The 20,074-nt window shown below is 39.2% G+C and overlaps 1 protein-coding gene across 2 annotated transcripts in view; it reads left to right on the top strand.

Annotated features, from left to right (window-relative positions):
• The window catches only part of TLL1 (tolloid like 1), a 174,767-nt gene that overhangs the window by 101,895 nt on the left and 52,798 nt on the right, over window positions 1-20,074 (top strand). For both annotated transcript variants that reach the window (XM_080675292.1, XM_080675293.1), the window contains 4 exons: window positions 3,889-4,004; window positions 15,238-15,340; window positions 17,638-17,754; window positions 18,941-19,086. In XM_080675292.1, the coding sequence (XP_080531418.1) occupies window positions 3,889-4,004; window positions 15,238-15,340; window positions 17,638-17,754; window positions 18,941-19,086 (482 nt within the window). The remainder of the gene's footprint in view (window positions 1-3,888; window positions 4,005-15,237; window positions 15,341-17,637; window positions 17,755-18,940; window positions 19,087-20,074) is intronic.

Genomic DNA, 20,074 nt, shown 5'->3' with positions numbered 1-20,074 from the left:
TTTTTAATTTCCTCACAATGGGAGCACTAATGATGTTGGTAAACATACACTTGCCATTGTCAAAATACAGTTCAGCTACACTGATGCTGTCTGTGTAACAGTGCATCAGTGGAATTGTGATAAAGATCCACAATTATACACTGAAGTCTAAATAGGATGGCTCATCTGAGAATCACGTAAGAAAGTAAGAATTAATTAAGTGACACTTGGTTGTTTCTTGCTTTTAATAGAGAAGAGGGTTTTATAAAACTGCATATTTCTTTGGAGTCTGTCTTGCTGTTTTGTTAGAAATTGCTGGTGAATAGAGTCAATAAGAGCTACTTGGCTACTTTTTACTCCAGCCTTTTTATTCCGTGTCAGTTTATGCTCAAAGTTCTATTGTTTCTGCATCTTATAGAGCTGTTCCTTAGAATTTAATCTTGAAAGGAGGCTTGACCTTGTTCACACATAGATATTCGAGGTTGTGGCTTTTCTGGTCTTTAATTGCATTTTCTCTTCATTTATTTTTTCTGTAGCCCAATGCCCTTATTGTTTATAACTACTTTGTACTTATACCAACTATCAACTCTAATATTATCTTCATAATTCTTTCTTAATTAAATAGGTCAAATAACAGTGAATTTATGAGGAATGTAAGATAAATACCTTACAATAAAGAAGCGTCTAAGGATATCTTTTGTTTAAATACAAATGTTATGTGTTGATTTTGCGTATAGTGAAAGATAAAGGTCTAAGTTCATTTTTTTTGTATGTGTATAACTAGTTCCCCCAACACCATTTGTTGAAGAGACTGTCCTTTCCCCACTGTTTAGTCTTGTCACCCTTATTGAATATCATTTTACTGTATATGTGTGGGCTTATTTTTGACTCTTTATTCTGATCCATTGGTCTATACGTCTATCTTATGACAATACCACACTGTTTTGATTACTGTAGATTTATAATATGTTTTGAAGTCAAGAAGTGTGAAGCTTCCATATTTGTTCTTTCTCAAGAATTTTTTAGTTGTTCAGAGTTTGTGGTTCTATATAAATTTTAGGACTTTTTTTCTTTTATTTCTGCAAAAAAAAGCCAGTGGGATTTTGATAGAAATTGCATAGAATTTGTAGGTAATGTTGGGTGGTACGGAAATTGTAGCAATATTAAGTCTTCAAATCCATGAACAAAGAATTTCTTTCCATTACTTTGTTTTCTTTAATTTTTTTCCCTGTGTTGTTAGTGTATGGAAATGTAACTGATTTTTGTATGTTGATTTTCTATCCTGCAATTTTGCTGAATTTATTAATTCTAACAGTTTTTTTTTATGAATGTGTGGCATCTTTATGCTTTTATACATATAAGATCATGTCATCTGCCTAGAGAGATAGAAGCTTAACTTCTGAGTTATGTTTTGTTTTAGAGTAATTTCAATTAGGAAAGTGATAATAATTTTTTTGCATATTTTTAAAGCCTTTTTTTTTCCTGGATATGACTGCATTTGTAATTAAAAAAACACATTCTTAACAATTAAGACCACAGTCTTCCTGTCTGTGAAAAAGGTATGTAAGAAGCCGTCATACCTTAGGGCGTCATAATAGTTGACCCTTACAAAGCTACTTTATGAAGTACATATCAACCAGATAGTCGCTTTACAGAAGAGAAAACTGAGGTGGAAGCTTATAAGACTTACTTGTATGACAGAATTAGTGATACCATAACAGTTTTCTCATCCACATACCTTGCAGAGTAAATGGGCAGACTATGCATTTTAGCCTAGTACTGTCACATTTTCCTTGGTAATTTTTCTTTAATTCTTTTAATAATAAAGTTTGCTCTTTATATCTGAGCATTAATCCACAAATGGCTGGGAAAATGGATGAAAATCTTTTGTTAGTAGGAATTAGGTAGCCTGGGACAACCACATGTACTGAAGAAAATGGAAAAATAATTACCACAACTTGCCTATTGTTTGTACTTCTTGCATTATAAGCAGATGCTATATATTTATTAAATTTATTTTTGAATTACATGTTATATTTGTTTTTCATTTATATAATGTTTTTCTTATCATATCATTATTGATGTATTTGTGGGTTAACTATATTTCATTGTTTTAATTCTACTATAGGAAATACAGTACCAGCATTCTATGTAGTTTAGTGGATGTTTCAATCATTATAGAATTTAATTTTAAATTGTTGTGAATTATAGCTCTTTTCATTGAAACACACTCAACTCCAACATGACTATCTAGCATCTAAACTGACTTTAGTGAGAAGCACATTGTTTGCATACATAAATGTTAACACATTTTAATTTTTCTAAGGGTTCTTGTAACATTATATTTATCAAGTGCCCTTCTTGATTCTTGAAAAGTTCTGAATTGTGTATTTTTGACCAATGAGCATTTTTGTTTTGTTCTAAAGTTGCTTTTATCAGAATAAACATGGCTTACTCTTACATTAAACTTATTCTGCTGTGCAAACATAATATCTGTGTTTCTAAGTAAATATTTAGATTGTATCAGACTCTTTTTACAGCTCTATTTTGTGTTTTCAAAGTCATCATCTTTTTTACATTTAAGTTAAGATACGCAAAACCATTGACAACTTATTGAGGATATGATGAGCTGCTGGTAGCTATTGGTCTCTCATATGGAAATATCTCAGTTTTTATTTCAGTCTCTTTCACATTGTTGTTGAGTAAAAGTTTAAAGATGACTGGCTGCAGCAGAGGAATTATTTTTGGATTAAGGATACTTAAAGCATCCTAGGTTCATGTAGCTCATACCATGTCTTACAAAACAACAGGAAAACCCATTATAGAATGACTCTGACCTTGGCTGCACCAGTAAACTAATTACACTCTGCTTTTGCCTTTGTTGAAATGGCCCTAGAGATATCAATCATACAGATCTGAAGGCTGTGGAGCTGATAATTTGCTATTTCAGATGACTAGTAATTACTTCCAAGAAATTAGACAGGCTTAGTAAGAGAAAAATGTAATTGCTTTTCCAGCAATTTGTGCTTATGATCAACAGAAAAGAGAGAGTAAATAAACATCTACATCCTGTTGGAAAATTTGAGTCTTCCATGATGTTTTGTGTTTTTTTTAATATATTTTCACAGATTTCAGAGAGGAAGGGAGAGACAGAAACATCAATGATGAGAGAGAATCATTGATTGGCTGCCTCCTACACGTTGGACCGAGCCCACAACCCAGGCATGTGTCCCCCATCAGAATCGAACCCAGGACCCTTCAGTCCGCAGGCCGACCTTCTATCCACTGAGCCAAACTGGCCAGGACATCATGATTTTTTTTTATCTTTCAGTTTTGGGGGGCTTATTTTGAGAAAAATTTTCATTGTGATTACATTTTGGAACCACTTTTGTGGATTACTTATTAGTTATTGGTTAAGATTTTTTCCAACTTTCACATGGAATAATTCGATGTAAATTGAACTTAGCCTCAATTTACATTTAATATGTTGGTGGAATGTTTCATGTGGTCTCAGAGCCACATCAACAAGGTAGTAACTGTCCTGAATCAAAATATGGGTCATTTACAAGTTGGCTACTGGCTCCTTGGGAAGGAATGGCAGAGGTTTCCACGAGGAAGGACTTTATACAGGCCAGATCATGGATCTCCTAATCTCGTGATTTGGTTAACCCTAGTGATCCTATTAGGTATAGTGAAATTTTTATGAGAGACATAAAAATAAATAATTTAGAAAGGGAAAGTCTTTTATAAAATACAAATATATACTCTTGTCTAACACTAAAAGACTCAAGGTTTTAATTGTGATGCCCATACCTTTCATTAAAATTAAAAATGATCTTATATTTTTTAGGAAATAATAGATTTTATCTTTTAAAAAAATCAAATATATGTATTTTGTTTTTATTTCAGCATGTGGAGAAACCCTACAAGAGTCCAACGGCAACCTTTCCTCTCCAGGATTTCCCAATGGCTACCCTTCTTACACACACTGCATCTGGAGAGTCTCTGTGACCCCAGGGGAGAAGGTAGTTTATAACATCAAGAGTTCTCTTTTACTCTCATATAAGTGCAAAGGTTCATTTTTTAAATTTAATTTGCTTTATATTTTTTATTCTTGTTTGATTAATCAAATAAAAGACTAAATAGTTCAAAAGTTTATAATGGGTTTTAAAAGATTAAACATTCTATTTTACAAAAATATTCAGAATGGCCAGTGTAAAAGTGAAAGACCTATTGATAATTTTTTTATCAAATCATGCTCATTAAGAAGGAATAAAACATGATATAAAATGTCATTAAATTTATCTCCCTGAAGATTATCACATGAGTTATTATCTAGAAATATCATGGCACCCATGTTACAAACATTCTTTTTTTATAAGACTGTGTGTTTCCTGGAACTAGAGGACAATGTTTTCAATATATTAGAAAATTTAATAAGTAGGTTAAAAGTCAGAGGCATGAAAATATCTAGTTTTTAAAATACATATGTTAGAGACAAAATTATAGAAGAATATATACCAAAACAATGCTTATTTCTCCTTGTTGAATTTATATATAGGTTTTATTTCTTCTTTTTAAAAAATATTTTTATTGATTTCAGAGAGGAAGGGAGAGAGAGAGAAAAAAAAAAACATCAATGATGAGAGGAAATCACGGATTGATTACTTCCTGCACATCCCCTCCTGGGGATCAAGCCCACAACCAGGCATGTGCCCTTGACCATAATCGAACCCAGGACCCTTCAGTCCGCAGGACGATGCTCTATCCACTAAGCCAAACCAGCTAGGGCTCATTTCTTCTGTTATTTTCTTTTCTTTTAAAAAAATATATTTCTTTATTGATTTCAGAGAGGAAGGGAGAGGGAGAGATAGAAACATCAATGATGAGAGAGACTCATTGATTGGCTGCCTCCTGCACGCCTCCTAGTGGGGATTGAGCCCGCAAACCAGGCATGTGCCCTTGGCCAGAATCAAACCCAGGACCTCCCAGTCCGCAGGCCGATCGATGCTCTATCCACTGAACCAAACCGGCTAGGGCCTTCTTTTATTTTCTATGATAAGCATATATTATTTTGTGCAGGAAAGAATATCATTTATTCATTTATTTTTTATTTGTTTATTTGTTAGTTAATCCTCACCAGAGGATATTTTTTCCATTGATTTTTAAAGATAGTGGAAGCGAAGCAAGGAAGGAGGGAGGGAGAAAAAATCAATGTGAGAGAGACACATTGATTGGTTGCCACCTGCACACACCCTGACCAGGGCTGGGAACCAAACCCAGGTATGTGCGCTTGACTGGGTATTGAACCCACAACCCTTTGGTGCTTGGGCCAACACTCTCTCTACTGTACAATACCAGCCAGGGTGGGAATATGTCATTTAAAAAATAAAAATATTGTTGTACAACAATATGAATGTACGTAATGCTACAGAACTGTACACTTGAAATGGTTAAAACGGTAAATTTTATGTTATGTACTAGAGGCCTGGTGCACAAAATTCGTGCATTGGAGGGGGGTGTCCCTCAGCCCAGCCTGCACCCTCTCCAATCTGGGACCCCTCAGGGCAGTCAGACATCCCTCTCACAATCTGGGACTACTGGCTCCCAACCGCTTGCATGCCTGCCAGCCTGATCACCCCCTAACCACTCCCCTGCCAACCTGATTGACGCCTAACTGCTCTCCAGCCGGCCCACTCACCCCCAACAGCCCTCCCCTGCCAGCCTGGTCACCCCCAACTGCCCTCCCCTGTAGGCCTCATCCCCCCGCAACTGCCCTCCCCTGCAGGCCTGGTCCTCCCCAACTGCCCTCCCCTGCTGGTCTGGTCCCCACCAACTGCCCTCCCCTGCCAGCCTGGTTGTCCCCAACTGCCTTCCCCTATAGGCCTAGTTGCCCCCAACTGCCCTCCCCTACCGGCCGGGTTGTCCCCAACTGCCTTCCCCTGTAGGCCTGGTCCCCCTAACTGCCCTCCCCTGCAGGCCTGGTTGCCCCCAACTGCCCTCCCCTGCCAGCCGGGTCGCCCCTAACTGACCTCTCCTGCCAGCCTGGTTGCCCCCAACTGCCTTCCCTATAGGCCTGGTCACTCCCAGCTGCCCTCCCCTGTAGGCCTGGTTGCCCCCAATTGCCTTCTCCTGCCAGCCTGATCGCTCACAACTACCCTCCCCTGCCGGCCATCTTTGACCACATAGGTGTGGCTATCCTGTGCGAGGGCATGAGGGTCAATTTGCATATTACCTCTTTATTATATAGGCTATTTTACCACACACACAAAAAAATGAGATTGTCAGTGCATGTGTTTGTCTTTGTAAGACTAAGCCTGCCAAGGTAAAGACAGAGTCCTGTCCAGTCTAAGGCTGTTTTTGATGTTGCACAGGACATGCTGGTAACAGTCCAGGTTGTGCAGCTGAGCATGTAACCTTGTTGAGCTGATAAAAGCATACAGTATCGATTCTTCCATCCCTCAGAACTGATTGATCTTTTAACAAGGATAGACTTCTTACATATTGAATACAGTTAGCATTTTTTCTTTTCCTGTGTAACCCATTTAAAAGCTATCATTTGACTACTTTAATTTTGCAAAAAAAAAAAGTCTTGTTAACCACTCATCTAATGGTTTACACATATGGGGTCAATTTACAATATAATGTTTATATTGGCAAAGGCACTGCTTAAATCTAGCAATTGCTGTATAGATAAATTGTTGATTCCATTAAAATGTCTCTTCTGGTGTGTGAAAGAAATCTCTGCTATCAGGAATCTTATGCACATATATCAAGGACAAGGCCTAGTGACTTCATAGGCAAGCTCTGAAAAATAGTTGACGAAAGCAAGATACAACTTATCATGGATTTGCAGAGATAAGAGAGCTCAGATCTTGGAGTTAGTGCAGTTAATTCAGAGAAACATGGAGAGCACTGACTGCAAAAAGAACGAGGAGAACATTTTTGCAGAGTACCATCTATAGAAACTAGAGGCCCGGTGCACGAAATTCGTGCACAAGGGGGTGGGTGTCCCTCAGCCCAGCCTGCACCCTCTCCAATCTGGGATCCCTCTTACAATCCAGGACTGCTGGCTCCCAACTGCTCACCTGCCTGCCTTCCTGATTGCCCCTAACCGCTTCTGCCTGCCTGCCTGATCCCCCCTTAACCACTCCCCTGCCAGCCTGATAAATGCCTGACTGCTCCCCTGCCAGCCTGTTTGCCCTTAACTGCACTCCCCTGCAGGCTTGGTCACCCCCAACTGCCCTTCCCTGCAGACCCAGTCACCCCCAACTTCCCTTCTCTGTCAGCCTGGTCACCCCCAACTGCCCTCCCTTGCAGGCCTGGTCCCTTCCAACTGCCCTCCCCTGCTGGCCTGATCACCCACAACTGCCCTCCCTTGCAGGCCTGGTCCCTACCAACTGCCCTCTCCTGCTGGCCATCTTGTGGTAGCCATCTTGTGTCCACATGGGGGCAGGATCTTTGACCACATAGAGGCAGCGGTCTTGTGTGTTGGAGTGATGGTCAAAATGCATATTACTCTTTTATTAGATAGGATAGAGGCCTTATGCATGGGTGGGGGCCACCTGATTTGCCCTGAAGGGTGTCCCAGATCAGGGTGGGGGTTCCCTTGGGGCGTGGGGCGGCCTGGGCAAGGGGCCTGTGGTGGTTTGCAGGCCGGCCATGCACCCAGCGACCCAAGCAGAGGCCCTGGTATCTGGGATTTATTTATCTTCTACAATTGAAACTTTGTAGCCTGGAACAGAGCCAAGCCTTCTGCTCGCTCCATGGCGGCAGCCATTTCTGTTGGGATTTATTTATCTTCTATAATTAAAACTTTGTAGCCTTGAGTGGAGGCCTGGGCCAGCCAGGGTGTGCAGAAAGCTTGGCTTCCTCCATCGCCAGGGAAACCTAAGTCTTCCTCCTGTTCTCTCCATGGCCACAGCCATCTTGGTTGGGTTTATTTGCATTCTTGCTCCTGATTGGCTGGTGGGTGTGGTTTGTGGGTGTCACGGAGTGATGGTTAATTTGCATATTGCTCTTTTATTAGATAGAATTGCAATTGATTGGATATAAAGTTGGAGTGGGAATTAAGGAAAGGGAGGTAGAACATATATACATTGCCCATGGACACAGACAACAGTGTGATGAAGGCCAGGAGAGAGGAGGGCAGAGGCTGGGTGGTGGTGGGCAAGGGTGGGGGAAATGGGGGTTATCTGTAATAGTGTCAGCAATAATAAAATATATATACTAAATATAACAAAAAATTAATTTGTACCAAATGGGATTTCTGCAAACTGTTTGCAGCAAAGTATATAATCACTGAATGAAACCTCTACTAATTATATAATGTATATATATGACTTCAGAAATAATAAAATCTATTACTTTTTTTAAGACCCTGTGAGTAGTTGGTGATGACAAATCAAAATTTAAAAATCCAGATATCACATACGTTTAAGAAGAAAAGTTATTTTCATAATATAATTTAACTCCTGTTTCTCACCTGTCATATAGTTAATCCCAGATGGAATTAGGGATCTATCTGAGTCAGACAACTAGTCTGTTGTAAGGCAGGGCCTTGAACCAAGGCCACAAACTTTCTTGTCCATCCTTTATATTTTAAAGTAAAAATCCTTTACTTTGACATGTTGATTTTCCTGAGAAAATTTAAAGTTGATCCTATATTGCTCTAGCCCAGCCGTGGGCAAACTACAGCCCGCGGGCCGGATCTGGCCCGTTCGGCTGTTCTATCCGGCCCGTGGAGCCAAAAGAGCGGAGGGTTCTCTTGCTCTCCCCTCCGCTCCTTTACTTTGAATTTATATTAGTTCACACAAACACTCCATCCATGCTTTTGTTCCGGCCCTCCGGTCCAGTTTAAGAACCCATTGTGGCCCTCGAGTCAAAAAGTTTGCCCACCCCTGCCTAGCCAGTTAGGCTCAGTGGGTAGAGTGTCTGCCTAGAGAGTGAAGAGTCTAGGGCAGGGGTGGGCAAACTTTTTGACTCGAGGGCCACAATGGGTTCTTAAACTGGACCGGAGGGCCAGAACGAAAGCATGGATGGAGTGTTTGTGTGAACTAATATAAATTCAAAGTAAACATCATCATATAAAAGGGTACGGTCTTTTTTTTATTATTTCAATAGTTTTATTCATTTCAAATATTTTAACAAGAAGAATGTAAACACTAATTATTATAATTTGAAACTTCAAAAAAATGGAGGAATCATAGCACAATAACATACCTTATACTGAAGATGGCAAAGGCAAAATAAAATTGCCTAACAAAGGAAAGGTACAAAAGCCTTTCAAATTAAACTTAAATATAATAAAATAATTTAAAACTAAAACAAATAGAAAAGAACAAAATGTGTAAACAGTAAATGCGGTTAGTGGCCACGGTAGCGTTACTGATACCGCATCCGTATCAGCAAAAAAATGCAGCCGCAGCATGGCTAGTGTGACATGTCCTCTGTGTGTCTTTTTCCCTGCTGCCCACGTCCGCAGTGGGAAAAAAAACTGCAGTGGATACAAGCCCTAAAAGCTGAAAGTCTTTGTTGTTTTATTAACAAGTCGTTGTGATGTACAGAATGTGGGAACAGGAAAAAATTGTGTTTGAGTAGAGCTCTTAATCTTACCTCAGAAAGGCTCTGATACTGTGCTCTCCAGGGGCGTGTCTCCCTACATCACCACGATAATGTGTCTATGCATTCCCAGGGTGATGTCAGGGGACGCGTCCGCGGGCATTACAAGGAGCCTCTGGAAGATTGAGAGGTTGTTCCTTCTACTAAATGGGCGGATATAAATCCGCCCACTCAGAAGAAGGAGCTGCAGCCGTGTTTCCCGACGTTGCCATGTTAACACTGCTGCTGGTGAAGGAGCGGAGGGGAGAGCAAGAGAACCCTCCGCTCTTTCGGCTCCGCGGGCCGGATGGAACAGCCGAATGGGCCGGATCCGGCCCGTGGGCCATAGTTTGCCCACGGCTGGTCTAGGGTTTTATTCTGGTCATGGGCACATACCTTAGTTGCAGGCTCAATTCCTGGCCCCAGTCAGAGTGATTGTGGGAGGCAACCAATTGATATGTCTCTCTCTCACACCCAGGTTTCTTTCTCTCTCTCTCTCTCTCTCTCTCTCTCTCTCTCTCTCTCTCTCTCTCTCTCTCTCTCTCTCTCTCCCCCTCCCTCTCCCCTCTTCCTCCCGCTCTCCCTTCCATTCTTCCTTTAAAAAAAAATCAATGGAAAAAATGTCCTCAGGTAAGGATTGATAACAACAAAATTGAGCCTGTATTTTTGTGTTTCCCAGTATAGTTGGATTAAGTAAATTGGATTATTTTTTTCATAACTGTCTTAGCACTTATTTTGTGAGAGATGCCTGAATATGTACCATGGAAATAATAATAATGTAGGAGAATCTTAACAATACTTGAGATTATTAGTGTTTTCTACACATTATCCAAGTAAGTCCTTCAGATTTAATTGTGCTGAGATCAGCTTGATATGATGGCCTCCATTTTACAGTGACAAAATTCATTCAAACTCAGAAATTTTAAGTAAACTAACAAACTGAGAAGCTAGAACTTTAATCCTGGCTTTCTGACTCCCAATCACAGTCTGCTTCTAGATGTAGGAAAAGATGCAAACTGTTCCCTTTAGCATGATACAGTTCAAAGCTGAACAAAAATTTAATGATCAATTATTCCAGGAATTGGCACATTTTTTTGGAAATGATATACAGTAAATATTTTTAGCTCTGCAGGCTATACAGTCTGTTTCAAACACTCGGTTCTATTGTTTAGTCCTAGACAATACGTAAAGGAATGTTTCCAACAAAACTTTCTTTATAAAAACTGGCTGTGGGCTGGATTTGGTGCATTGGGTATAGTTTACTGATCCCTGTTCTCCTAGTCTTATTTCTGAGAAGAAAATTGCAGTTTCCCTAGGGAGTTTATAAGATTTTCCTAAGCTCCTTCTGGCTAAAGCCAGAAATCTGTTTAATTTACTGCTTTTCATTCTAATATCTTTCCAAAGAACCACTTCATACTATCAGTATAATTGACAAGATTTGTAATATCTTCCCCATCCTCAGCACAATAAGGTATAAATGTTCTAGTTTGATCTTTCTATGGTGCTCATGGAATTAGTTTAGGTAATCAATAACATCTTCATCATTCTGACAAAAGTTCATTGATTACATCTTCCTCTGAAGACTTACAAACATCTGGTCCCTAGACTATTGATCCATCTTTCTTCAATATTCTTCACTTTCTCTGCATCATTGGAAAGCACAGTTTTTAATAAGCAAACTCCACCCCAATGTATCAATTTAACTTCACAGAATAACAAATAAAACTCTTGATTGATAGCGGGAAATCTTAAAATTGTCCCTTATATCTCCCTCAATCACCTTTTCCAAGGGAAATATGGGTAATCTTGCATCAATAAATGGTAATACTTATAAGAAATAAAACATCTATATAATTGTGCTCAGTAGTTTTTATTTTGCCATTCTTTAAAAAAAGATGCAACATATTTGCATAAAATCCTATCTAATAAAAGAGTAACATGCAAATTAGCCATCACTCCGCTGCACCCACAAACCGCGCCCACCAGCCAATCAGGAGCGAGTATGCAAATTAACCCAACCAAGATGGCTGCGGCCACAGAGCGAGCAGGAGGCTTGGGTTTCTTCCAGCAATGAAGGAAGCCAAGCTTTCCGCACACCCTGGATGGCCCGGGCCTCCACTCAAGGCTACAAAGTTTCAATTGTAGAAGATAAATAAATCCCAGATACCAGGGCCTCCAATTGGGTGACCAGGGGGCGTGGCCAGCCTGCAAACCACCACAGGCCCCTCGCCCAGGCCACCCCATGCCCCAAGGGAACCCCCACCCTGATCTGGGACACCCTTCAGGGCAAACCAGCTGGCCCTCACCCGTGCACCAGGCCTCTATCCTATCTAATAAAAGAGTAATATGCAGATTGACCATCACTCCAACACACAAGATGGCTGCCCCCATGTGGTCAAAGATGGCTGCCCCCATGTGGACACAAGATGGCCACCACAAGATGGCCAGCAGGGGAGGGCAGTTGTGGGCGATCAGGCCAGCAGGGGAGAGCAGTTGGGAGGGACCAGGCCTGCAAGGGAGGGCAGTTGTGGGCAATCAGGCCTGTAGGGGAGGGCAGTTAGGGGTGACCAGGCCGGCAGAGGGAAGTTGGGGGCGATTGGGCCTGCAAGTAAGGGCAGTTGAGGGGGACCCAGCCAGCAGGGGAGGGCAGTTAGGGGCCAACAGACTGGCAGGGAAGCAGTTAGGCATCAATCAGGCTGGCAGGGGAGTGGTTAGGGGGTGATCACGCTGGCAGGCAGAAGCGGTTCGGGGCAATCAGGAAGGCAGGCAGGCAAGCAGTTGGGAGACTGCCCATTTAGGCGCGATCCTCCAGGTAGGATCGGGCCTAAACGGGCAGTCAGATATCCCTCGAGGGGTCCCAGATTGGAGAGGGTGCAGGCTGGGCTGAGGGACACCCCCCTCGCCGCACGAATTTCGTGCACTGGGCCTCTAGTAGTATAATATAAAACAATCAAGTATTTTCCAGTGCTTATGGTTTGTAATTCATGGATGGATTCTGCTAGCAACCTTAGGAAAGGGCCAGCATTTTACTTCTACATCAGAGCCCTCCGATTTGATTTTTAGAAAATTTATCTTTATTACATTTTCTGCTTCGAATGGGCTTTGTGTTTTATATTAAAGTAAGCCAGTTTTGTTTCTCTATGGTGCTTGGCATTTAAAATAGAAGATTAAAAACAAGATAGGAAACTTTTCTGTTTAGAGTTATTCTCCTTCCAAATGTGTGTGTGTGTGTGTTCCAGACTTCAAATATTAACTATTTGTTAGCAATCCAAACACATTGTTTCAATTCTGAATAAAATTTGATGATATACATCCAATTTAGCTCATCTTTTTTACCCCATTGAGGAGGAGGTTGAATTATTTTTACACTAGTTTAAATCTCCCCTTTAAACCCAAGAGGGAAGGCAAGAAATAAGCCTTGGGGTCTACTGTTCGTGTCTGTATTCTAGCTGTGCCAACTCTGCTGTAATAAAGGAATTCTTGTATGGCCATACAGACTTGAATCCATGGTGATTGCCGTATGGGAAATACAAATGCCAATGAAACTTAACACTGGTAGTATTCCCTGAGAAAAACCAGAAATTATTTCCCAATTATGTCCTAAGAATGACTTAATGTATTGGTATTCAGAAATAGAGAAACATTTTGGGATCTTCAGAAAAATAGTTCAGAAATAATGCATTTTGATAGTCAACTGTTGATGATTATTTACAAAGAAAGGAAGACATAAGTCCTTTATCCTTGGCTGTTTTGGACATTTTGTAAACATTTTTGAAGATATTTGGAATGATAAAATTAGGTGCAAGAGAAGAAAAGCAAAGGAAAAAGAAAAACTATGAATAAGGTAGATAAAAATAAATGAATCATTTTCTTAAAACCAAATTATGCCACATCTACTGTATTACATTTTTTAAAGTGTGTCTCTATTTTTACATCCTTAGTAGACTTCATCTCTTGGTAATCTAGAAAGTACATTTAAAGAAATTGAAATGCATTCAACTTAATGGTGAAATGTTAATGCCATTATTAGGTACACCTGACTTTCATTGTAGTTTGATAAATTCTTAGTTTCTATTTCCGTAAAATGATTATTTACATATGCAAGTATAACCAACTTTGCTGTACAATATTATGGGTGATCATTGTGATGCTGAGATATAAGGTGCCGTGAAAAATATTTATTGTTATGCTGTATCTTCATTCTTAGAAAAAGGGAGCTATTTAAGGATTGGTTTGCCTTAATTAGTACTTAACTTTCTGTTAAATATCAAGAGAGAGATACATGTTTTCTAACTCAAAAATGGTAGTAATTTCTTGAATATGGATTCAGGATTGATTGATATATCTTTTTCTTTTCTTTTTTTTTAGTCATTCCTTGAGAGTTCTCTTACATCTAGATTTTTATATCATCACAAAAAGATTCTTTGTGTATTGTTACAAACTATAGTTTTATATTAGAAGCATTTCAAATACTTATAATTTGTTGCTTATAGCCAAAGACTTTTTCATTTTCTGGAATAAAGAACATGTTAATCAAACGCCTTAATTATCTTAGCTGTTTTAAGCAGAAAAGAGTTAGAATGAGTTGTGGGTTTTTTAAAAATATATTTTTATTGATTTTAGAGAGGAAGGGAGAGGGGGGATAGAGAGATAGAAACATCAATGATGAAAGAATCATTGAATGGCCTCCTCCTTCGTGCCCCACACTGGGGATTGAGCCTGCAACCCAGGCATGTGCCCTGACCAGGAATCAAACCGTGACCTCCTGGTCCATAGGTCAATGCTCAACTACTGGACCACGCTGGCTAGGCCAGAATGAGTTTTAGAATATAAAAAAAATATTTTCCAAATGTGCTTTTTTCATCAGGTAGGTGAGTTTCTCATTAGTTTGACTCTTCTTTGAATGTAATGAAGTAATAAAAAGAATGACATATTTGAAAAGTAAAGTTTTTTTATAAAGCAGTAAGAAAATTGTGTTGCCAAGAGCTGTTCTTGAATTATCATCACAAAAAGCAGCAGCATTTCAAAACAAAGTACAGAATAAAGAGTCATGTGCAAGGTCTAACATGAAAGATCTTTGAATATATATTCTTGGATCTAGAGAAGCATAGTGACATCTGCCTTTGATTATAGTTGCATAGACAAATTCAAATTCTAGAGCTGTTCTTGAACATTTCAACACACACAATAATATTATGTTCTTGGAATATGGCACATGGTGGTTATTTTTAACATGATTATATATGTCTGATCATCTTTGAAATAAATTATTAAAAAGGACATTTATGGCAAAATCAGAAAGTTTGATGGTTTAAGTCATGTTTATCTTAGAAAATTCAAAATAAAGTATATGAATAAAGGTTTCTGTTTGTTTCACAGTTGGTCAAATTTACAGAAACTGTGCTTTAGTTGCTAAAATGTTTCTGCTTTTATATTATTAAACATTAGTGAGAATGAGAAAATCAGGGTGGTGTGTGTGTGTGTGTGTGTGTGTGTGTGTGTGGTATTTGTAAAGAAAAATAATTAAGAGGATACTAATGTAGAAAAAAAATTAGCATCTGTTTTCACAGTAGCCCTGGCTTCCTAACCTCCAAGAATCAAATCACCATGTGCAGTTACAATCATTTTCACTTGGTGCTGTTTCGCTTTGTTTTGCAGATCGTTTTAAATTTTACCACGATGGACTTGTACAAAAGTAGTTTGTGCTGGTATGACTACATTGAAGTAAGAGATGGGTACTGGAGGAAATCGGCTCTCCTTGGTAAGAGATCAGTTACCTTCTCTGTGGCCATGCATAAAGTCTGTCCTGCCTAAAGACTATTGATTCTTTCAAGAGTCATCTGAGACTTAAAATTGTATGTGACCAACATATTAATTTTATTATTCTTTTTTAAACCACAGCAAAAATACGACAAATAAATAAGTAGATTGATTTAAACTAGCTTCAAATATGAGGTAGTACTCAGATCTGATTTAGAATAATGACTTAGAGTAGCGTTCACATCTATTATGCTTATAGTGACTACTCATCACAGTGTTTCTGTAGTTTTAATTTTAAAAATCATAGTTTTAATGAGAGAATCAGGTAAAGTGTGTGTGTGTGTGTGTGTGTGTGTGTGTGTTTGCTTGCTCAGGCAGCAGAATGTGAGCTGTTAGGTACAGCAGTTGGTAGCTGGTTTCCTATGCCAAGCACATTAGCTGGTACTGTAAACAACACAGTTTTGCTTCTCAGAGAGTTTATTGTGGCTGGGAAGAGACATCTGTAGTTTGTGTCATAAATCATAGCTCAGATTTGATGCTCAGGGAAGTCTGCTGCCAACGTGAAACCACAGACCACACCATTAACTTGCATGAGGCATTTTCCTGTTGCCCTACTTTACATAAAGGTGAGAGCTGTTGGCATGTCAGCATCTATTGATTTTTTTTTTTAGATTGTGACTTTACCTTTATTCTTAGAAGTAGCTTTGCTCAGTTGCATTTATGTACCATACAGATCTTTTTTCTTACCATCTAAAACCTATTGCATGGACACTGTTATATTAAAAGTGACAGCAGCCTTAGGAAGTCCGAGAGAGCCCTGTAGAAATGTTTAAAAAGTGAGGAGACATAAAGATTCGAACGAATTGAGGTTGAGGAAAACATTGTCAGGAACATTTGGATTCTTAGCCTAGATGAAGCAATTTGTGATACATGTATGTACGTCCCAAAGAAAACATTTCATTGAACTCACATTGGAGAATCAAATGTAAATTAAAACATTGGAGAACACTTCCTTCAAGCGCACCATCAGCAGTGGTGTCTGAGGGTCCACACTGCCCTGGTCGGATCCGAGTTTTCATGTGGAAAGCTCTCCCCACTATTTCCTCCAAAACCTTGTCCCTCCTAGTAGTCACCGAACTGGCAACATCAGAATCACTTGGAAGGTTGTTAAAAATGTAGAAATTTATGTCCACGCCATCCCTCCTGAATTAGAGACTGTATTTCACAGACTCCCTGGCAATTCATAGGCACATTACAGTTGAAGAAACATTTCACTCTTTTACATGCCCGAGTTGTGCTTTGCCAGTTAGGAACACAGTCCCTCACCTGTTCGCTGTTACTATGAATTTGTTTCACCTTGACTGCTGTTTTAAATATACTAAAGCCATATACGACATCATTGCCAGGGACACGCAAAAATTGGATGACAATGTATTATTGTTTGTAGAATAATGTCATGTGCGTTGTCATATTTAACCATTTTGTTATCTCATGGAATTTTACCACACAGTGGCAGACATACAGTAATGAGTATTTGTGGAGGGTTGAGGGAAGAAAGCAGACATGACAGGATTTATTATATTCTTTGGTATTGTTCTTGCCTATGGATACACAGTTATAAAAATGTTATAACTTATATTCCATTTTTCTGATACTACTTGTCATTCTGCCTACTAACACTGCAGATTGTAGCGTTATAGATGACATGGAGTGTATACAGTAGCATGAGATCCTCGGAGCAGCATGTCAGCCCCTCTGATAAGTCATCACTGAACCTGGCTAGACAAGGAACTCCACTTTGAGCTGAGGCATAGCCTTAACCAAGTTACTCCTCTACGAATGACCAGACTGACAATTTAAACAGGCTTCTCAGCATCATTTGTACTTTTTTTCTGTTCTTCATAGAATAATATTCCCCACCTTGATGTCCCCACATGACTTTTTACAAGTATGTCTTTTTAACTAGCTATTTCTTCATTCTACAGAATAAAGATACTGACAGGTGGTTAATCTGAGGATATGTTCTAATATTTTATAAACAGACACAAAGGGATTGGTTTATCTACCAGTAAGTAAATAGTAAGGTGAGGTTATTGTTCTAGTTACTAAGGATAGAGATAGGAACCAAATCAGGCCATATATATATATATATATATATATATATAAATATATATATATATATATATGTATATGTATACATATGTGTATATATATATATATATATATATTTACTGTGGAAAGCAATTAGAATACAGAGTCATATTTAGGAGTCTCTCTTTATTGTTTTATTTCTTTTAGGCAGATTCTGTGGGGACAAATTGCCTGAAGTTCTTACTTCTACAGACAGCAGAATGTGGATTGAGTTTCGGAGCAGCAGTAATTGGGTAGGAAAAGGCTTTGCAGCTCTCTATGAAGGCAAGTCACATTGAGTTTTACAGGTTACTTCCTCTAAGGAGCTCTTAATAGAAATATGCTTTCTCTCAAAAACATAGGAGAATAAAAACGAAAAAAAGAAAACTCAGTACAGTGATATTGTAGCTGTATTTTAATTATAAGTTTTTGAAACGTTGTGTTATAATATTCACAAGGATGATTTTTAATAAAAATACTTAGTGAATGTAAATTTCATTTTTAGTACTGTTGATGTAGTAACATAGAAATGTACTCAGGGATGAGTGCTGGGGGGAAAAAGGGCACAAGAGTTCTTAAACTGCAATTTTTTTTCATGATAACATTAGAATATTGTGAAGAACTTATCATTTTCCTTCGCATTGAATTTGTGTCTGTTTGGTGCCTGCACTGCTGAAATGCTGAAATGCTCTGTTAGAGGAAACTGCACAGAACGTAATTGTGCACATTTCTGGAGCATGCTTTGTCTACAGGAGAGGGTCAGCATTCAAGGAAGAATCTGCTGGGCGCTTTGTTCTGTCCTTCCCTAAGACAATACACCGGCATTGTGCTCCTGGCTTGCTCTGCTCCTGCCTGGTTGTGAGTGGAGGAGGCCCTTCTTGCTCCTGCCTCTGCTCAGACAGGAGTTTAGGAAATTTAGAAGACAGCAGACTTCTGCTTCCCTTAAACATTTAAGTAGACGGAGGCATTTTGTTTCAAAGATGAACTGCGTGGCAGTGAAAAGGATTATTTGGAAGGAGCCACAGATGTTGAGCACATGACACTAGCCCACTGCCAGGGACCAGAGTTCTGTGCAGCTTCTCTCCTGATCAGCTCCTTTACCTGAGGTCAAAACACCGAAAGAAGCAGCTCAGGGAGTCACAGAGCAGACTCACACCAAACTTGTAAAATCTCTCAAGGTTTTAAGTGTTAAAAATATGCTTTTTATTTTGAGTAAGATGTGGAGATTTAAAAAGCATATATGCCTGTGCTGACTACTATCTAATATTTATAGTTAAGTGGCTAGAATTTTGGGGGCTTTTTTTTTTTTAAACCATCTAAATTTTTACAACAGTATAACCGGCCAACTTGGATTTTTATAACCTGGTTTTTATGGAATTACTCAGCTATAGGCACTGAACTAAAATGTTATTTTTAGAAGAAAATAAAATGTCATGTCTAGATTTACTTATTTATTTTTTGCTTTCCCCAGCAATCTGTGGAGGTGAGATACGTAAAAATGAAGGACAGATTCAGTCTCCTAATTATCCCGATGATTACAGACCGATGAAAGAATGTGTGTGGAAAATAACGGTGTCAGAAGGCTACTATGTCGGGCTGACCTTTCAGGCCTTTGAGGTAAAGTCTTTTAGGCAACCTTCTTGGAGTGTATGCTCTATAAATGACAGTGGCATTTAAGGGGATCCTCATTAAATAAGCAAAGAACCAGAGAATCAGCGTTTTAATCAGCCAAGAAGCAAAGGATTGCCTATAAAATGTAACATCAAGAGCCAATGTGTTTTTTTCCTCCCATCCTTTCTCTTGTTACAGACATTTGCAAGAAGATTAAAGTGCGTTTACATTATCTGTGCTATTTGAATCAGAATGTTTGAAGTGCTGACAATAGTTTCTTCTGACAAATGCACAGGCTTGTTTCACAAAACTGTTTTAAAGGTCCATTAAATAATAGAACTTTTATTTCTCTTCTAAACTAAGAGGTTAAAAGGTAGACTTTCTTTTTTGTTGTTGTTTGGGGGGAAATCCATTTTTGCCATTATACAGAAAAGTGTTTATATCAGAAAGAGGGATTTAAGTGTCCTTAGGAGCATCTGCCTTGATGAAAAATAGTTATCGAGGAAGAGGTCAGCACCAGCATCACGGTATTAGATGATGCAGAATAAACGAAAGGCCAGTCAGAGTTCTGGAGCAAAGTCTGGGCCCCAAATTGCCAAACTGGCTAATGAGTTATTTTTTGTGAGGTCAAAGGCACTGAGGGATTAGAAGCCAAGTGATAGGGAAGTTATCAGGAACTGCAGAATATGTTTAAGGCAAAAATCAGTCTAGAAATTGAGAGCCCAAGTGAAATGGAAAGGAATGGTGAGATGTGGTGGTAGGTCCAGGCAGGGGGCACCAGATGCCACAACTAGAGATTATTACTTCACGGATTAGAACGTTGATTCACTGTCCAAGCAAGTAGAAGGCAGTAGGGAACCCCGTCGGCTGCCAGGGTGTGCTGAGTGCAGTGACCGTGGTGGTGTCTTTGTCCCCACAGCAGGGGCAGGGGAATCCAGACATTACTTACTCAGAAACCCAGAGAATATTGCACCCCCGCCTGCAAGCTGTGTAA

Source organism: Plecotus auritus, assembly GCF_963455305.1.
Source record: "Plecotus auritus genome assembly, chromosome: 6".
Taxonomy (NCBI): domain Eukaryota; kingdom Metazoa; phylum Chordata; class Mammalia; order Chiroptera; family Vespertilionidae; genus Plecotus; species Plecotus auritus.
The sequence above is the reverse complement of the archived record's forward strand: the minus strand, read 5'-3'. Positions and strand labels throughout refer to the sequence as shown.